This window comes from Phaenicophaeus curvirostris, chromosome 4 (assembly GCF_032191515.1).
Source record: "Phaenicophaeus curvirostris isolate KB17595 chromosome 4, BPBGC_Pcur_1.0, whole genome shotgun sequence".
Taxonomy (NCBI): domain Eukaryota; kingdom Metazoa; phylum Chordata; class Aves; order Cuculiformes; family Cuculidae; genus Phaenicophaeus; species Phaenicophaeus curvirostris.
In genome coordinates this window covers 25,194,198-25,213,620 of record NC_091395.1, presented here as the reverse complement: position 1 = coordinate 25,213,620, position 19,423 = coordinate 25,194,198, and the positions used below count along the sequence as shown (strand labels likewise).

Sequence of the window (19,423 nt, the reverse complement as noted above, 5' to 3'; positions counted from 1 at the left end):
TTTGCAGATAATTGTATTTCAAGTGTTAACAGATTTGTAGTGCTCAGTTGGTGAACAACTATTGATTAAATGATTAGTTTTTTTTAATAATCTGAGGCATGTAAATCTAAGTAGTTTGGGTAATGAGGATATCCAAAGTGAGCATGCTTTGGAAATACAGTTGGTATGACTGATGCTGGTGTCTCTTTTTGTTTGCGTCACAAATGTTGCAGTGAAAAACTTACCGCTGGGAAACTTGGAAATAGTAATTCCAAAGGCTAAGTTTCAGAGCACTCATAACAGGCAAGTTTGGTGTTTGTTAAATACAGTGATTTGCTTTGGGAAATCTGATTCCAGTTTTAATCCAATGTGTGTGTTGCAGTATTATAGATAGGAAAGAGGCAATCCAAACAGCCAATAAGATTATACCATGTGATATATGAACCCATCTGAAACAATTAGAATTTAAATACCCACAGCAACTGCTCATGTACTGCTAAAGAATTATCTGTGACTGCATTCGATAAATAATTCTGAATTATGAATGTAGAACCACTTGAAACGTGCTCATGAACAGGAAGACTTGCATTATTTAATACAAGAAACTTGCACATTTGTAAACAGTGGTGTATCCTAAGCAATATCTCCTGTGTGTTTTATAGCAATATGTGGAGGTATCCATTAACAAACAGCACACAATAATCAGGACTCTAAAACCCCTCTTGAACTACAGGAAGTAGGAAAAAGTGTTTCTATAAACTCTGTAGTTCCTGGAGAAAACAATCTGAAAGGTTTTGTAATTTGTATTGGTGACATAAGAGGTTCTTGTTTACTGCTGTGATGGAAATTTGCCAGTATTAAGGGAGACACATCCACATCCAAAACATGCATGAATATTTTTATCTAGATAAAAAGGGGGCAAATTCTAAAAGCTGTGGTTTGTTCTCCTTTTCTATACCAGTTTCATTTTATATGTTACTGTTGAAAATGTGTATTAGTATTAGTCAATGACCTTTCTCAATAGATGCATTTAGATACCAGATGTAAACATGCTACAAATAACTGGAGCAATACAGTTCTGCCAATGCCTCCTAACCTTGACAAAACGACTTCTTTCCTCTCAACATCATGCTTTTATATGGAAGACTTGAGGAAAAGGGATTATAAATATCTGTTCATTATATAAGTTTTGTGAATCTGTGTTTAAGTGTAGTTATGGCTGGTTGTCAGTCTGGCTTTTTAAAAAATAATATTTTTTTATCTGTTTAGCTGATGTCAAGGGAACAGAGAAAACTGACACTGAACATACTGTCTCCAGAGATGTGAAAGCTGAACCTGTCCTACACTAAGGGAACCTCACTGCAAAACTGCAATTTAGGAAGCAATGAAATCTTTTCTTCAGACAAATATTTTACAGGCAGGCTCCAGTAGGTACCTGGGCTGAAGTAGTACGTGAGGAGGACTTGTGTTACAGAAGATCTTCAAGATCAGACAATCTTTCCTGATGCTGTTGAATTGTAACTGTTTTAGAGTAGTTTTATGTTTCTCTTAGTAGGAAGCTGGCTCTATAACTGCCCATTTTCCTCAACTCTTCTCTCAGCTCAAAGTAAAGAATGTGGCTTGACGGTTGCAGTGCAGAGATGAGACTGTTACAGTGCTACACCAGCAATGACACAAAAGCATGTGCACTGCATGCAAGCTACTACTTTGAGCAACCTTACTAGCAACACACTGAGGATGTCCTGACTTCCACTACCTTTGGTGAGAAGCGTCAGGATACCTATAATGAATTTTATAGTGACCAGGACAATTACTGAAAATATTTGTCACAGCTTTTTCTGTGCTACTGATTTAACTGTGTACCCCTTAATGGTTTTTTTGATGCTGTGAAAGAGAAAGGGATTTACACCATGCATCATTCTAATGTTTTGCTAGAGCTGTGATTAAGAGCACAGATTTCATAGAATCATAGAATAGTTTGGGTTGGAAGGGAGCTTAAAGATCATTTAGTTCCAAAACCCCTGCCCCTCCCACTAGATCAGGGTGCCCAAGGCCCCATCCAACATGGCCTTGAACACCTCCAGAGGTGGCAATTTTCCCAGGCAACCTGTTCCGGTGCCTCACTACTCTCATGGTGAAGAAATTCTTCCTTATGTCAAGCCTAAATCTGCCCTTCTCCGGTTTATACGCATTGTTCCTTGTCCTATCACTACAAGCCTTTGTGAACAGTCCCTCTCCAGCTTTCTTGTAGGTCCCTTAAAGGTATTGGAAGGTCACTATAAGATTTTTCTCAGAGCCTTGTGTTCTCCAGGCTGAAAAACCCCAACTCTTTCAGCCTCTCCTTAGAGCAGAGGTGCTCCAGCCCTCTGATCATCTTTGTAGCCCTCCACTGGACCTGTTCCAACAGTTCCATATCCTTCTTAGGTTGAGGATTCCAGAACTGGACACCATACTCCAGATGAGGTCTTGCAAGAGAGGAATAGAGGGGCAGAATCACATCCCTTGACCCGCTGGCCATGCTTCTTTTGATGCAGCCCAGGGTATAGTTGGCCTTCTGGGCTGTGAGTGCATGTTGCCGGCTCATGTCAAGCTTCTCATCAACCAGCATCCCAACTCTTTCTCTGCAGGGCATCTCTCAATTACATCACCCCTCATTCTGTATTGAAATCAGGGATTGCCCTGACCCAGATGTAGGACCTTGCACTTGACCCTGTTGAACCTCATGAGGTTCTCACAGGCCCACTTCTCTAGCCTGTCCAGGTCCCTCTGGGTGACATCCCATCCTTCCAGTGTGGCAAGTGCACCACTCACCTTGGCGTCATCTGCAAACTTGCTGAGGGTGCACTCAATCTTGCTGTTAATATCATTGATGAAGATACTAAACAGCACCTGTTCCAGTAAGGACCTCTGAGGGACACCACTAGTCATGAATCCCCATCCAAACTTTGAGCCATTGACCACTACTCTTTGAATATGACCGTCCAACTAGTTTCTTATCCATATCTCTCCTCTACTGTGGAAGGGGGTTTACCCTCCTGGACACCATCTTGCTGTTCCATGACCCAGGAGGGGTGAGGACAGTGGTTATCAGTGAAGACTGAGGCAAAAATGTTGTTAAGTACCTCAGCCTTCTCGTCTGTTGATACAAGGTCACCATTCCCAACCATCAGTGGAGGCACCTTCTCTTTAAACTTCCTTTTCTGGTTGACATACCTGTAGAAGCCCTTCTTGTTGGTCTTCACTTCCATTGCCAAGTTCAGCTCCAGCTGCACCTTGGCCTTCATTACCTCATCCCTGCACAACTGGGCAGTGTCCCCATACACTTCCCAGGTTCCCTGTCCCTGCTTGCACTGCCTGTGCAGTTTCTTCTTCTTTGGTTTAACCAGTAGGTCTCGACTCAGCCATGCTGGTCTCTTCCCTTTCCAGCCTGATTTTCTTCATTTCTTGTACAGGAATATCCTGTAACTTCAGAGGAGAACTACAGGAATGTGAGGGTGTTTTTGACACCCCCCTCAGATTACTTGTCTAGGAAGTCATATTCTAAAACTCTTAAAGTGAGAGTGATTCACTAATTAAAGACACAAGTGTAAGGAAGCCACCATTGCTTCCTCAATATTTGTCCACAAGGGATCATAAAAGTTATACAAGGATGATGTTTTATGCATCTGTGACGCTGTATTCTTATGTACAGCTTTTTAAGATTTATATTCTCCATTTAAAGAACAGTAAATTAATCTCACTACAACCATACTGTTCAAACTTACATTTGTGTAATGCTGATTTTGTAATAGCCATAGCTAGAAATGACTGTTTACTTAACAATTATCCATGTTCTGTATGCATGTTCCTCAAAAGTTGTACATGAGCAGAGGACTTTACAGCATGTATTTGGAAGACATCACCATGTGCTTATGTTAATTTCTTTTGTGTGTGGCTCTCCTCAATCTTCTCAGCAGTTGCTAAACACATTGGGAAGATCTTAAATTCTTAAAAGAATATTTCAGGGGGAAAAGAATTGAAATATTTTTACAGGCATTGCATGACGCTTGCTGGCATTTAAAAGGAAAGATGTTAGTGAACAGAGATCTTTGCTTTAGGCCTTGAATAGGGGAAGTGTGAGTCTGGAATTGTGATACGTTTTTATCAGAATACAATACTCTATTACCAGGCTATTCAGTTATTCCACATATTTATGGTTTAGGGTTAAATTCCAAATTTACTTATTTGAGCGTATTTCACTTACACAGGATTTTGGTTTAGCAGAGTGATACAGCAATGCACTGAAATCACAATACAGATACAAATTGCACTAAGTGGAATATAACAATTGACTATACAGATGTATCACAATACAAAAATGATTCTCATGACCTCTTTTGTGATATGCTGACAGGTAAAATGCTGAGCATCCCCAGTTGCTGGGAAGAAATGTAGACGAAAGCCAGCTCAAGCCTTTCTCTTTTCAAATTACTCTTTGTTAGTGTTGATTTGAGCCACTATATGCTCCTCTGTGCTTGTCTGGCTAAATGAGCAAGACATTCGCACTCTTTTCCTTAAGTTTGGATTAACTATTTGAGAACAAATATTCACATAACCAGTTAATCCACACAACTGATATGAATGTTTATCTAAAACAAAGTCTACCCTCTGGTCCCTTTTGTATTAAGCTCAGCTTTCTTTGCAACAATGATGGTCAGTGGATTTTGAATGAATTGGGTGGGAAAGGTCCTGTAATAATGCCTAATCTGTTTTCAGATGCAGATGTAGGACATACCTAGACATATCTAGCTATAGAAACTTGAGAGAACAGCCAAAATACTTGTTTTGCTGGTGAAGGTGTGTATCATAGAGAAACATGTTACTGAATGTTCTGCAGAGAAGGGTTCATTGCCACAGTGGTGTTTTTCTTCTATGCGAATCTCCAGTTTAAAATCATTTGACTTTTCTAAAGTCAATCACAAAGATGCCGTTAGGGCCAGTTGAGGAAGATCCTACACTTAACATTAAGATGCAAAGCTATAGGACACTCAGGTACTTTCTCCTGGAAGCATGCATTCCATTGGAGCTTGATGTTCACCAACACAGAAACCATGGTAGATTTTAATTTAGTCTGCTAGAGATTTTCTCCTTTGAAAAAAAACAACCCCAAAACCATATAAATTTGAAAAACTATTGTTGCAAACAGAGCTGAACTCCATGCATGTGAATATCGTTTTGTTTGTTTGCCTGGGACCAGGTCTAAATTCTAAACCAATCGACTAGACTTGTGGATCATTAGGTCTCTGTAAAGAAACTTAGTCTCAGATCTTATGGAATTTTGTTATTGTAGAATCAATACTCTCATAATAGGAAACATCATGCATTTTGGCTTCAATAAGTAGAGGGACCTGTTACATTCCAGTTATGTCACAGGTCAGATACAACCAAAACGATGTTTTTTATGCTGTTGGCTTATTTTAGATAATCCCTACAAATTTTGCTCTCTGTAAGGTGTGAGTGTGCTTTCAGACTGATGCATACTTATGTCTTAAAGTTCTTCTTTCTCTCCAAAGCAGAAAAGTAAGAGATACCCCAAAGGCTCATGATATTTGTAGCTCGGGTTCACCAGTGGAATTATGTATGCTTTCTGGTGATATGGATGTCTAGTCCCAGAGTAGGAGATCATTGTCCAGTGATGCCCTTCTAGTAACTGTCACCATGAAATGCTTAGGAATAATCATTTGATGGGGTGTGCGGTGAAGTGATGAGACTTGAGGCTGTTGAGACAATCTTGGAATTCCTCTGTGAACAGCCATTGAAACTCGTGTCCCTTGGAGCTGCCCTTTTCTTACGGCTGGCATGAGTGTTGTCTCCATCATTAGTTTCAAACACAACTGTCATGCTGGAATCCATTCTGGACACAGTGTACAGGCTACTTTGCCGGGTGGGGTGAAACCTGGCTGCCTTGAGCTCTAGCTCATCATAGCTGGACACCTCAATGAAGGGACACCAGCGGAAAGCTCGTTTGAAGCCAGCTCGGAACCTAGGAGGAAAGATGCTTGGTGAAAGTTTGAGAGACAACCACAGGCCTTCATCTGAAAACATATACCATATTGACAGGACATGGACTTGGCTAACTGTTGACTACTGTTTGTAGTGAAGTCAATGGGAGTTTGCTTGGCTGAAGTCTGAATAGGGTAAAAAAGATAGTAGTAACAGCTCTTTCTCTTTCTGATTTTTTTTTGTATACTTTCCCTGCATTTTAATGTTGAGATGTTCCTAATGGTCCATTTCCCTTCCTTTGCCTGTGCCTAAATAAAAAAAACCCCAAATGCCAGCTTTCATAGTACTGTCATCACAGAAATGTTTTGATTTGACCCATGATGGAATCTGCATGTATATTTTCATCTTCTTTCAGGAAGAAACTTTGTAGCGTTCTTTTCTCTAAAATATCATCCCAGCTTCCAGATTCCAATATCCCTTCTGTGTTTCCCTCCCTAACAGAGATGCTTAAGTGGGAATGATGTCATGATTGACAATTGTTCATTTAAAATATTTATAAAATAATTTCTAATAATAAAGGAGATCATGGAAAGTTGTGAATGTAAACAATGTACAAATGTGAATTTTGAAGCTTTAGCACATTAGTGCTTGCAATATTCACACAGTGCTATTTTATTTCAATTCAGAGGCAGAGATTTTCTATAAAGTTTCTTCTTAGTTTTTGTAAATGCACTTCCAGAATAGAAGTTACATAAGAGAAAAACAGTTTGCTGCATGTTTGTATAACCTGAAAAGGAATACCTTTTCAACAAGTCCTAAAACTTTTCAGACTTTCTCACTTGTCTTGCTTCTTTTGTTTTGTATCAACAGTCAGCTGTGTTGCTTATTGTGTTTGTAAGCTTTTTGGAGCAATGGTTCAGCTACTACAGTGATGGCTACAGGTAAAAATTTGGTTAAATTTTCAGTGAGTTGACTATTCTTACAGAAATAACTTTTTGTTCCTCAAGTTTTTTTGTGATACAGAGCTGTCACATGATGACAAATGAGCAGATAGCTTGCTATTCAGCATCCTGCTGTTTAGATACAGTCCACATTATGAAAAAGTATTGAAAGAACCTCTGATGGAAATGGATTTAGTGAAGGAAGCTGTAAAACCTTAACATCTTCAGGCTATATTATTTTTCATCTCACCTTTTATCCTCTTTCCCATTCAGTGCATGGTTTTTCTTCATCTTGTAATAATGCTCTTTATCCAAATACGTAAGTAATATCTTAATTAGCCTGGAAGATGAGACTGGAGATAGGTTTTATAACTGTCTGATACTAGATCCTGCAGAGTTAACAATACCGCCTCCCAGCAACAGGCTGCATTTTCTTACTGCATGAAAAGGAAGCAGATATTCCGGCTTCTTGATTTCAATATGGAATTTAATTATTAGAAAACTTTCACCAGTATTTCATTCTTGCATTAAAATCTGAACAAGATGACCTTAGCATGTCTTAAAATTATGATTTTTTAATTGATTCTTATTCTTTAATCCAGACATTTGATTTTGCAGTGTTCAAGTGTCCACACAAGTCACATCAATGATATTAATTTTTTCATGAGTCATGTCTTTTATAACTCTGCTATACAAAGTTTTTAAATAAAAGCCAATGCTTTAGAGGTTTTATGGTAGTAATTGGGAAAATATGAGGCCTAGTTCTTCCTTGCCTTTGATTCTGCAGATGCTGGACACCCAGTGAAATCTAGTTTCTGTTGAAATTAGCAGGATATTCAACATTTGAGTTAGGATTTCCTTCTGGCATACTAAAACTTTACCTCTTCTTTAAACCATTGTAGATGATCGAAAGGGGCAGAAGACTGTAGGAAATCAGACGTTACCTTGACATTTTAAAGACTATGAATGTTAAACTTCACAAGCTATTCTCATCAAAGAGGAAGGACCCAGTGTTTTCACAACATTATAAACTCATCAGGATTTGGTCCCTTCATTTTTGATTAGAGTCGTTTTGACAGGTGTTGCATCATATTTAGTGAGGTTTTACAAATATTTAACAACATTGGCATAAAGCTTGTCATCAATTAAAATTTGACACTGGCTGCTCGTTCAAAAGAGATTTCAAATAATATTTAAGATCACTTGTTCAATATTGATTCATGCTGACTGATTTTGTGAACTACTTCTTTGTTTTTAGTGTTTTTTATCCAGTAATACTAGAAGAAATACCAAAAAACAGGATGGCCAGGGTGATGTTTGTTTAGATGCTGATCCTGTAAGCTGAAATGAAAAACGGGAGTTTATTCTGCAATCCAGTAGTGTCAAACTGCCAAATATCTGTAAAATCTCCCCAAACTCAACAAATGAACTACCTTTGAAATTCAAAACATAATGTGTTGCTATCAGACAATACTGTGAATTAGTATCCAGTAATGAGAATATAAATACTTGTTTTATCAGCCTGTTGCAGATCTTAGGCTCAGTTGAAATTTAATGATGATGTATAAAATACACAGTAAATCGCATCTTATATACATATCCTTCCAGCACTGCAAAACAAATTTGTAGCTAGAGTTAGTTAGTGAACATACAGATTACACTCTGCATCACTAATGACTATCTTTACTTCTTTATTTTAATGTTTTGAGAGCCAAAAATGTTAACCTGCTACAGATTTTAAATTTTGCATACAGAAACAGGAAGAGTTGGTTTCTGAATACTGAATTTTACTCTGAAGTTTTAAGTAGACTGAAGTATTTACTGGAAGTGTGCATTTGGTTTTTGGGATTCATTTCAAGTACAAAACTAAAGGAAGGTCTTTTGTTTTCTTTCCCACTGACTGAAAACTATTCAAGTGAAAATTCTTTGCCCTTTATCCCATTTAAGCCATTTATATTCTCATTGAAGTTATGCATACCAACTGTTTCATAACCAGCTCTTACCTCTTATTAAGACAGCAGTAGATAATAGGATTGTACATTGTAGAGCTCATGGCAAGCCAAAAACTGGCCAAATAGATTTGCTGAATGTATTTCCACCGATTTAATTGTTGATAGATCCCAGTAACTATGAAGTAAATGTGGTAGGGCAGCCAGCAGATGGCAAATGTCAGCACAACCACAATCATCATTTTTACCACCTGAAAGAAGGAAGTAATGACACCATTTAATAATATACATTAGCCTTTTTTATTTGGACTAGCATTTCAATATCCACTAATGATTTTCCTGCATTTGACTAGTGAAGTTAGTCAAAGCAAAGATGAATATGCTTTTATATAATTTTCCTTTTAATCTGACTTTTTTTTTTCCTTCCCCCCCCCCCCCTTGGCTTGAGATCCTCTTTTTCTTAAGAAAAATAACATGACAGTCTTTAACTTTTTGTTTTGATTCTTCCAAGTAATATATTTTCTTACTTATATTTGTCTATCTAAAATATTACTTTTTTTTTCTGTAAATCTAACCATGCAATAAGGCTACAGGTTGTTTTATTTGGACACCTAATTTTGGACTTAATTTGGACACCTAATTTTGGACTTAATTGACCCTAGTGAGTTTTTCTTTTGTGTTCTGCAAGTCTATTCCTTGTCCCCATTTATTAGCTGTGACTTGAGTAAACACCAGGTTGTAGGAAATGAGCAACTGCAGTATCCTCTTCAGTTTCAGAGGCTAACAATTTCCTTGGCTGGTGATCATTATTTGTTGTTTTCTGCAGGCACTGTAGCATCTGTTACCTACTGTAGTTTCCATTAAGCACAAATGAAGAGCTTTGTTTTGTGCTTGAAGCACAAGAAGGAAAGTGGAGAGTCACGTGAAATTTTTGCTCCTTTCTATCCCTCTTCAGCTATGCAAAATATTAGCCCAGCTTCCATTTTCACACATTTACACAACAGATTTTGATTTTGTAGGTAAAATGAAACCAGACAAAATAGATCTGTGTTGGGAGGTCTCTTGCTCATTTATACTGTGAATACTGAGGTACAGTAAGGATTGCTATCGACGGTTCCTTTCATTTCTCTGCTCAAAGTGCCATTTCCTACTGTTTATAGTTCTGCTGGGGGGGGTAACAAACACAAAAAAAGAGCTGAAATTTCTCATACCTACATGTCTTAGGTTGATATTTTTATAAAAGTTCTGCTAATGTAATTAAATAATTTTATGTATTATTATTATTCTTATGGTGCAACCCTTAAGTCATATTACGTCTTCCTATGGGGAACAAAGCAATTTTTCATTTAATATCTGGCAGCAGTTTACAAGCTTTCCTGCTGGCTGGTACTGTACTGTACAAGAGTTTGCTTATGAGATTTCTTATTAGTCCTGTTACATATACTGTTCATCACTTAGAGATACAAAAGGGGCAGCTGCCCCCACATAAAACAACATTATTAACAATTGATTCATCTAAAGCACTTTTCATCAGTTAACTGTAAATCACTGGAGAAGGAAGATCAGTATTGTTGAAGGGAAGGCAACATACTAAAACTTAGTATCGCTTTCACCTTTGGTGAGTGTACATCTGTATGCTGAATTTAGGCATGTGTAGATGTATATGGGGCTGTATTTGAGATGTTTTTAGAGAGAGTGACCAGGTTTTGACTGTTGTGAATAGGTGCTTCTGGACTAACTTATGTATCTGAAATGATGCCATGAAAATATGTTTTCAATTCAGAGTCTTGCATTACATAGGATGCCTTTTCTACTCCTTTTTACTTAACTTCCACTATTCCTCTGCTGGGTTTTTACACCTGTGCCTTGCATACATTATATAGGTAGAAGACTAAACTCCACTGTTTCACAACAATACTCAACCTCTCTGTCCATGGATTTACAGGTGCACTTTGCTTGTTGCTGAACTTTTATACCTGTTAGGGATGATGAGTATTACTTCAACACTGTTCAGGATTTGTGTAATTTCAGAATGCTTGAGAGTCTAATTACTTGCCTTGATATTTAATTAGCATTTCTTGCAGCACCAGCTGTGCATACGAAATTATTCCTAGAGTTATTTATCGTTGGAATATCATAGGTTCTAAATGGAAGGATTTTTTGTCTCCAAGTTTTCACAGTGTAATCAGGCAAATCCATACTTACACTGAACATTTCATCTGTGCAGTGCTTGAACTGAAACGGTGGAGCTTTCCTAATCTACTTGAACACTGTCACTCATGCCCCAGAGCTGCTAGAAATCACTGTAAGAGTGCTGGTTGCCAGCCTGGCATACTAAATTGTGTTAACAACATTTTCAAAACAAAGTTGTTTGTCTTTTTTTGCTAGCATCCAAATTCTTATTGTCTAGTTTTCTGTGTTAGGGTAAGGGAAGCAAAGCTTTGATAGTTTGCTAAAGGTCTTCTAAAGCTAATAAACCTTCATAGGCTGTACAAATAATAGCTTTTTTTTTTTAACTGCTGCACCCCAAAATTAACACAAAATTAATTAAGCTTTGTATATATTTATTGTCTATATTTATAAATATAGTATTTCATGTTTTCTTCACGGTAACAGAAATTCCCAAATAACTGTTTATGACACAAAGAAAACCCTCAACTAAAATTTGTTTTTTTTCAAATTCAAGCAAATTTAACTTTGTTTTTTGTTGGTGTGTTGTTTTTGTGTTTTGTTGGTTTTTTTCAGTTTTGAAATGAGAAATGGCATTTTACTCCCAGAAAACTACATCTTTGCCTGCAAGGTTACTCTTTTGTCTAAAATGAAATTCTCCTCTCTAAGAGAGTTAAATCAACACAAAGTATTCTTGTTTCTGTTTCTGTCTGGAAATTCATAATTGAATATTAAGTTGTCATCATCCTGAAATCAGAAATTTCTGAAGCAAATAGTTAAACTAGGCAACAACCAAAAGATGACTTTTAGATGGCCATTAATGTTTAATTTAATTTGAGAAGTAACAAGTCACTGGAATGATAGACAGTGAAGTACGTTACATTCTTAATCATTCAGGTTTGCAGCGGTTTTCAACAAATAACCAAAATTACCTACATTTAAAGTGTATTTTTTCTCTCAGATGAGGTTGTCTCAATCTGAGTTTCACTGAAGTGAATGGCAATAATACTGGTATGTGTATGTTTAGGGGAAGGCATGAAATGGGGTTTCCTTATTAATGTGTAAAGTGTTTTTTTGGTTTTTTTGTTTTTCTTTTTTTCTTTCTTCTAGAACAAGAGAGTGCTAATTTTTGTAGCAAAAAGCAGTATTTAAGAAAAATCAAGTTTAAGTTGTCATTCACTTGAGTCTTTATGCAGTACAATGCACTCACTGACATATTACCTAAAGAGAAGATAAGCAAGATATTGCAAGTCTGTGTGGCTTAATATTGTTTGAAACACAGGGCAGTTACAGTTGAATTTGAAGTCGATGACAGAAGTTATGAGAGGAATCAAAAAGCACTAGTCTGTGCTCCTTTCATCAGCCAAGAATGAGAATGTGTTGGCAGAAATGGAGGAAAGGAAGAATAAGAGGAATCTGAAAAAAAGGGAGATTATTCCCAATTTCTTTCGTCTTTCAGAGACAGGCACATGCGTTGTGCAAGGCCATATCTTACAGTTTAGTGCTGTGGTTCTTGTCTCTACCTTTGGTCTTTTGAGTGATAAGTTTCATTTCTCGATGATATCAACTAAAGGCACCTTGATTTTACTTTATATAAATTTTGATGAATGGGTGCCAGTAAACTGTTAAGCTCAATAAAGGGCACAGGAAGCATAAGTGAAACAGGCCAAGTATGAATTTGATACAAAAGCTTGATTGCCTTTTCCCAGCACACCATGATGCTTCACTACAAAATCTCCAATGACGCTTTGCAGGTTCTACTGCAGAGTATAAAAGAGCCTCAATGTTTTGGGGATTTGAGTACTTAGATGTGTGGCTCTGACAATACAGGCTTCCTCTATATTGTTTCTTTTTAATATGCCTATTCTGCTTTGGATTTTGCTTTTTAGACATTAATATTTCCTTTCTGCTCTGTTGGGTTGCATAGAATTCATTAATAAGGGTTTCCTCCTGTGCATTAGGAAACATTTCTGAAGCAAATAAACTGGAAAAAATACTGAATTCAGTTGTGCTTAATGTCTAGCTCTATTCCTGGTAACACAGAACTTTCCAAAATGTGTGGTTGCAGTAAACATCACCAATTTGTGTCCCAGTGGCACTGTTTTCCCCTGGCATTCTGCTCAATTTCCATTTGTGTATTGTGGGCAGCATGGCAGGAAAAGGCACGTACTTCTGTTCCAGGACTTCTGTTAGAGTGCATTGTTCTGAGTGTCTCAGGTGTGCAACTTTTGTGCAGGTCTAGATTAGCAGTATGATGGAAACTCAAATTTTTCTTGTTGTTTCTTGTTAGCAAAACTACTTAGATTCTAATGGTTCTTGGTTTGATTAATAGAATTCATTCTGAGATGAGATATACTGCTTTGAAGTTGATAGTTAAAACCAGCAGTTATTTTTGCCACAGCCTAATACTTCTGCCTATGGTTAAGAAAAACTATGTCTATAAAAATGTTAATTTATGCACTTGGTAGTCTTCCTTTAAATTCTTCCTCTCTGAGTAAGAAACATGCTTTCATTAATGAATAATGTATTTAATAGGAAAAAATGTATTTAAAAGAATGAAACGATTATAAGTTCATTGGGATTGGAGTACGCAGATTTGCCTCTGTTGTGAAACATTTGAAGCAGTAAAAACAAAAAGGAGCTAAGATACTGCTACACTCAGAAAGAGCAGCAAACATGGTTTTGTCCCTCCTGTTTTATTTTGCATGGAAAATAGCTAGAAAAATTAGTAGTATTGAGAACAGTGTAGTAGTATAGTGAGTATAGTAGTATTGAGAACAGACAGCCCTTGGAAGATTAGGAGTAAAATATACTTTTCTGAGAGATTAAGTTGCTGCTAGAGGGTTGTAGCAATTTGCATCGCAAGGCATTGATTTGCCATCAATACCTAAGATTTAGGCCACGTATCTTTGATATCGCTGCTTCCACAAGGTCAGGAATTTGGCTTCTGATTTCATTTGCACCAGTATCACGCACTGCATTAGTCTCAGAACTTTTACTCCTAGGTTTTATGCAGATGAGAAGCATAGAAAATACTTCAGGAACTTATACAGTGTAAGAATGTCTTTGTTTACCCACTCATGGATAATTTGATCAAGAATACAACTTAAACGCAGCTCACAGATAGTTGGGAGTCATAACGTGTTTATCTTTCTGCTCTGTTTTCTTTTTTAATAAGTTAAATACTGAACCAGTATTGCACAAAAGATTTCTCCCAACACGTCAGGATGCAATCAGAAAATCCACTTCCTCATCCTGAGGACGTACATGGCCCTTGTTCACTAAGCATTAGAGAGGGGGGAGCACCATTATGCCTTTTGCTTCTCCATAGTGCTTTAATTGGAGTAAACTATCTCCTTTTGTCAGAAAATTAGGAACAAAGTTAGGATCTGCTGGTATTAATACAGAGATAGGACTGATTTCCGAGATACCAGTTGCTGTGGCTTTTTTCGTGTAATTTTGAAAAGCTCAGGGGTTTTCTGTGCTCTATTAGCCAATAGAAAGGATAGATTCTTAATAGCTGAAGGAGATGCGCATTTAGAAGGAGAAAGAGTTGGAAAGCTTGGAAGTCTTTCAGGCAGGAGCTTGTCAATTCCAGTGCCTGACAAATCATTTGGTTCTTCTGACTTAACTATCTATCCATTTCTTCTCAGTTGCTTGAAATAAAGAAACAGCTTTTCATTTCATTTTGCATAATCCCTTGCTGCAGGCAGAATTCACAGTCACTTTGTTACTTAAGCTGTAGAGTTGAAAAAGATACTCTGTTCTAGTAATAAGCAGAGTTGAATGAGATTGCTGTCTTAAAAATGGTAAAATGTGGGTTCCCCCCAATATGTCAAAGCAATTCTGACATTTTTAATGAATGGTCTCGGCTACTGCCATTTTTAAATGATGCTATTTCTAATATTGCACGGAACACAGCTTTGACGGTGACCAAGTTTCTTTCAATGTGCCAAGAAGTATCTGTTTCATTGAAGAAAAGGGGTAAATCCCTTGCTCAGGCTTTTTTTGAAGAAAAGACATGATTTTACAAGCATCTGATTGGGGGGTGGGAAAGAAAAGATGCCACAAGTAACTATGTTACTTTCTCTAAAAGAGATATCTCAACTTCTTGGGACTGATTTAGATACTAGACAATGTGCTATTATCTGCTGCTCAACTAAGTTTTTTTCCTGTCATCTAGATGACAAGTAAAGGTAAGTAGCCTTGTATCATTGCCTTAGTCTTCAGCATGGAGTGGCATCAGAAGTTCATGTTCTTTAGAAAATGACTCTGAGTGGCTGTTGTGGGATTGATGTTACTGGGTATGGTTATCCAATGGAGATAAAGTTCAGGAAAAAAAGTGAAAAAGCTGATCTAATGCTTTTGTACTTAAAATTCACAGTATCACTTATTTTACGACAGTTTCCTTCCTGACCAGGAAAGAGTAATGGTGTACACTTCACTTCCGTGCTTCCAGTCAGAGATGAGATTTGGTGTGGGAGAAACAAAATAATCATATCTTCTTTTGTTTTCCCAGTAAGAACAGTAGGTTCATAAGACTACTTTCTGCCATAATTCTGAAAATATTCTGGACCTTTAATCCCTGTTGGAGGTTCTCCTAGAACCTTGCCAATGTTTTAAGACTTATTTGCATTTTCCATATAAGACTTCAGAGGGATCAGCATGTGTGAATTTTCTCTCTTGGAAACTAGACCTTATACTGAGCAGTTCAATAAACAAATAAGACTATCCTGGGTTATGCTGATGAATTATGCAAAAGTATCCCTAACACATGGTTTACTTTACATGGGCTCCTATTAATGGAAACTGCCCTTTAGATCCTAAAACAAGATGGGTATCTTCAAAATAGGAGCACAGGCTCCTGTTTCATATGGAAAGCCTCCAGTCTTTTGGATTGTTATATTTTCATCTTAATCACTTAGGGGTATTAAATAAGTGATATAAATAATTAGAAACATTTTAATTTTTACCATATTTCTCTCTAATTTTGGCACCAGAATGCCATGGGAGAGCATGCAGATTATTTAATACATAGTTTAAAAAAACTCTTTTCTGTTCATAGGAATAAGATCTTGTTGCCTGAAGATGAACTGAATTATTCCTGGATTGTACCTATTTAAAATGTATTGCCAAATCCTGTTCAGAAAACCCCTCTACAAACAGAGCTATTCTCTTATTGCCATCATAATTTTGCATTTGCAATGGTAGTAACGTCTTCTCCCGCAAAGGCTGAAGCAAAAGTGTTTATTGCCACCTAAGAAGACAAGATTAATAATATCCCCCAGTTTATTTTAATTTAAATTGAGTTGGAAGGAAAATGTTCATGTCAGTGGTGCTTGAGGTTTGTTTTGCATTTGATGCCCTTAGTTTATTTTTTTTCTTCCACAAATGACCGTATAAGGTTATCAACTTATTTAGAGAAGTAGGCTTGTAACTCACACATGGAACATTTTGGTAATATTTGGTCAGCAATGAGGTGGTACCTGCTCTGGTCAATTATTCTTGCTAAAAACTATTATGAGTGTCACTGTCCTGATAGCTTCTGCTATTTCTGATTTCATACAGACATTTTGGCATTACTTCAAGTGTTAAAGTATCCACAGTACTTGGCCATAAGGGTCAAGGCAACAACCATTACTGCACACTCATTTGACACTCCTGATCCATGACAGGGTGGCTGAAACTGTTTCCTAGGAAACCTGATCCAAAGCCTGTAGAAATGAAAGAAGTTCTTTCTATCTACCACAGAAAATGAGTAATGGCATAAAGGTGCTTCGAATAGCTGGTTTACAATGTTGCAGTACAGAAACTTCTAAAGCATCAAGTACTTGAGTTAAAGGATTAAATTTGTTAGGTGGATATATCAATAGACGTAGCACAGGCCCACTTCCATGTGTAGGTGATAATTTTCACCAGTTTCTAAAAAGTACATTTAGAATATTGTAGGATCTCTGCAATTCAGCTCCTGTCACCATTTGTGATGTCTCTGGGCTGTTTCATCTGGTTTTCACTTCATAAGTTTATATTATAGCAGGTGTCTAGTAAGGTCTTGCACATCGAGTCCTAAGGAAGTAGTCACATAGTCTTCTGCTTTAACTGGGAAAAGATGTGCTGAAATTATGTTTTGGTTTTATATGAACATAAACAAGTAATGAATGTAAAAGTGTAAGTGCAATACTGGAACTGCAGTTCTGCTCTGCTGGATATACAGCTCGTGGCACCGTAGTAATTCAGAAGTACTGACCTTGGACTTTTCATACACAAGTGCTGGGCACTATTCCAGAAAGCTTTACAGACTCAAAAGTCATGTTAAAATTAATTTGTTCCTGACTTTTCTACAAGAAGTCAATGCGGAAAAAGTTTCCTATGAGCTCTGTCTTATCCGTATACATTTATGCAAAGCTAGACACATCGTGGTTTAGTATATTTAATAAGTTAACTTTGACTGCAGAATAGATGTGATGTATTCAGAGACAATAAAAGACCGTTTGAGGTTTTTCAAGGTTGTCTGTATGCTGGTCAAAGAATTTCCTTAGAACATAAAGAACAGACTGTGTCCCGAAGGTGGGATATTAAGGTTATCCCTTTGGAGGGTCAGATCCCAAATGTGAAACTGTGGGGGGCTAGAGAGAGGAAAGGAGGGCTGTCTTAAAAATAAAACAACCAATCAACCAACCAACCAAAAAACCTCCATGGGGATCATCACTTCCATGCTTAAAATTTAAACTACAAAAGAGGATCTGATTTGATTTTATTTTGTCTTTCCTGTAGCTGTCTTGATTTTATTATTAAGGAATGTGTATATTTCAATTCAGCAACGCATTTGAAAGCACACTGAGTTCACTAACATTGAAGTGGTTTGTTGAATTTTTTGGGCTGTTTAATTTAACATACTTTCATTCTTGAGATTGTGAGGCACTACTAAGAAATGTTTGCCCTCGTACTCTGACTAGGTCTGATGTTTCAAGTAAATTTTCTGCTGTAAGTTTGATGTATAGAAATATAGAAGAGATATGTCACAGAAATTCTGCATGCACAGTCCTGAGCCTACGTGCTGACCATGCAGTCTGCTAACTCAGCTTCTGTCCCAGAGTTGTTGCCTGCTGTTGTATAAGAAAGTTTTAACCTGAAAACTTGCATCAGTCTATCAGTAAATACTTGCACTGTGCAAGGCTTATGCACAGCATAAAGGCATTTTTAGTTTACTGTTCTTTTACTCTGCCTTGGTTGCTGCTTCAGGAATGGAGGGATGAGTATGGAGTGATGCCTTCACAGCTAATAGATGAGTTTTAGGAAATCCTGAGACAAAGAGCAGAAGCTAGTACTGCTGCTGAGTGTGTTGTAGCTATTTGGTAGATTGGCAGCAGCTTCCAGAAACACCAATCAATAATTTCATTATATTTTGCTGTTTTAATGGTATTCAGAAAATGATCAGGAGGACTATTTTTACTACAACAGGAAAACTTTTTTGTAATACAGGCAAATTATTAAAAGAAGAAAAAATTCCTAGAAAGAAATTCCTGAAACAGAGAAAGGATGAGTTCTGTTTTCCCAAAGTTCTAAGTGCATAAAACAGCTCTGTAAAAAATATTTTGGTTATACATAGTTTATTTTAATCTTTTATAACACAGAATGAAAATAATTCCACAGTATCTCGTGTCTCAGTGTTTCCATAGGCAGTGGTTAAGCATGTGAAGAGTGAGACTATAAAACAAAAATTCTGGTACCCAGTGCTAAGAATTCCTTTGCTAATTTCCTACATTTCCAGTAGATATTTAGTCAATACACTCAGTAATGGAAACGATTTAACAGCATTTTTTAAATCGTAAAAGAAAAAAAAAGTTTTCTCACAATATTTGCCATGCTGCCTAGTACTGCTGGAAAAGTCTTTCTGTGTGTATGTGTTTAGGTAGAGGGGCATATATTGTCATTATACATGTTGATTGTGCAAGAATTTAAGAACTTAATGGTGAATGAAAATGCCCAAATCAAATTTTTCTGCCAATATTCTGCTTAGATTCTTTTTGAGATTCTTTATAGCTATGGAGTTGTATTACTGATCAAAATAGTAAAAGATATCTTCTTTTAGTATTTTTGCCAGACAGATATCCAGATGATATTCTAGCCCTAATTACTCTTTAGAAGCTTCTGTAAAGCACTTGAGAAATTAAAGTAAAAAAAAACCCACCCTCTTCTGCAAGCTTTTATTTGTAATAGCAATTACTTGCAAATAGTGACTATTACTATTGTGTTAATAGCAACCCACTGAGCCTAACAGACTATTGGTCTCTATGGGTATGTGACAATTATTTTCCAACCTTTAAGAAGTTTGAACAAATTTCTAGGATAAAAGTGGTGTTTCAAGAAGGTATTGACTGAAAACAGGAAGGCGCATGCAAG

General features: G+C 36.9%; 1 protein-coding gene across 1 annotated transcript in view; it reads right to left on the bottom strand.

Moving 5' to 3' along the window:
* Window positions 1–5,388: 5,388 nt before the first annotated feature.
* The window catches only part of TACR3 (tachykinin receptor 3), a 35,774-nt gene continuing 21,739 nt past the window's right edge, over window positions 5,389–19,423 (bottom strand). The window contains exons 4-5 of the mRNA XM_069855533.1: window positions 8,906–9,102; window positions 5,389–6,001 (exon numbers count right to left, since the gene is read on the bottom strand). Of these exons, the coding sequence (XP_069711634.1) occupies window positions 5,686–6,001; window positions 8,906–9,102 (513 nt within the window). The 3' untranslated portion in view covers window positions 5,389–5,685. The remainder of the gene's footprint in view (window positions 6,002–8,905; window positions 9,103–19,423) is intronic.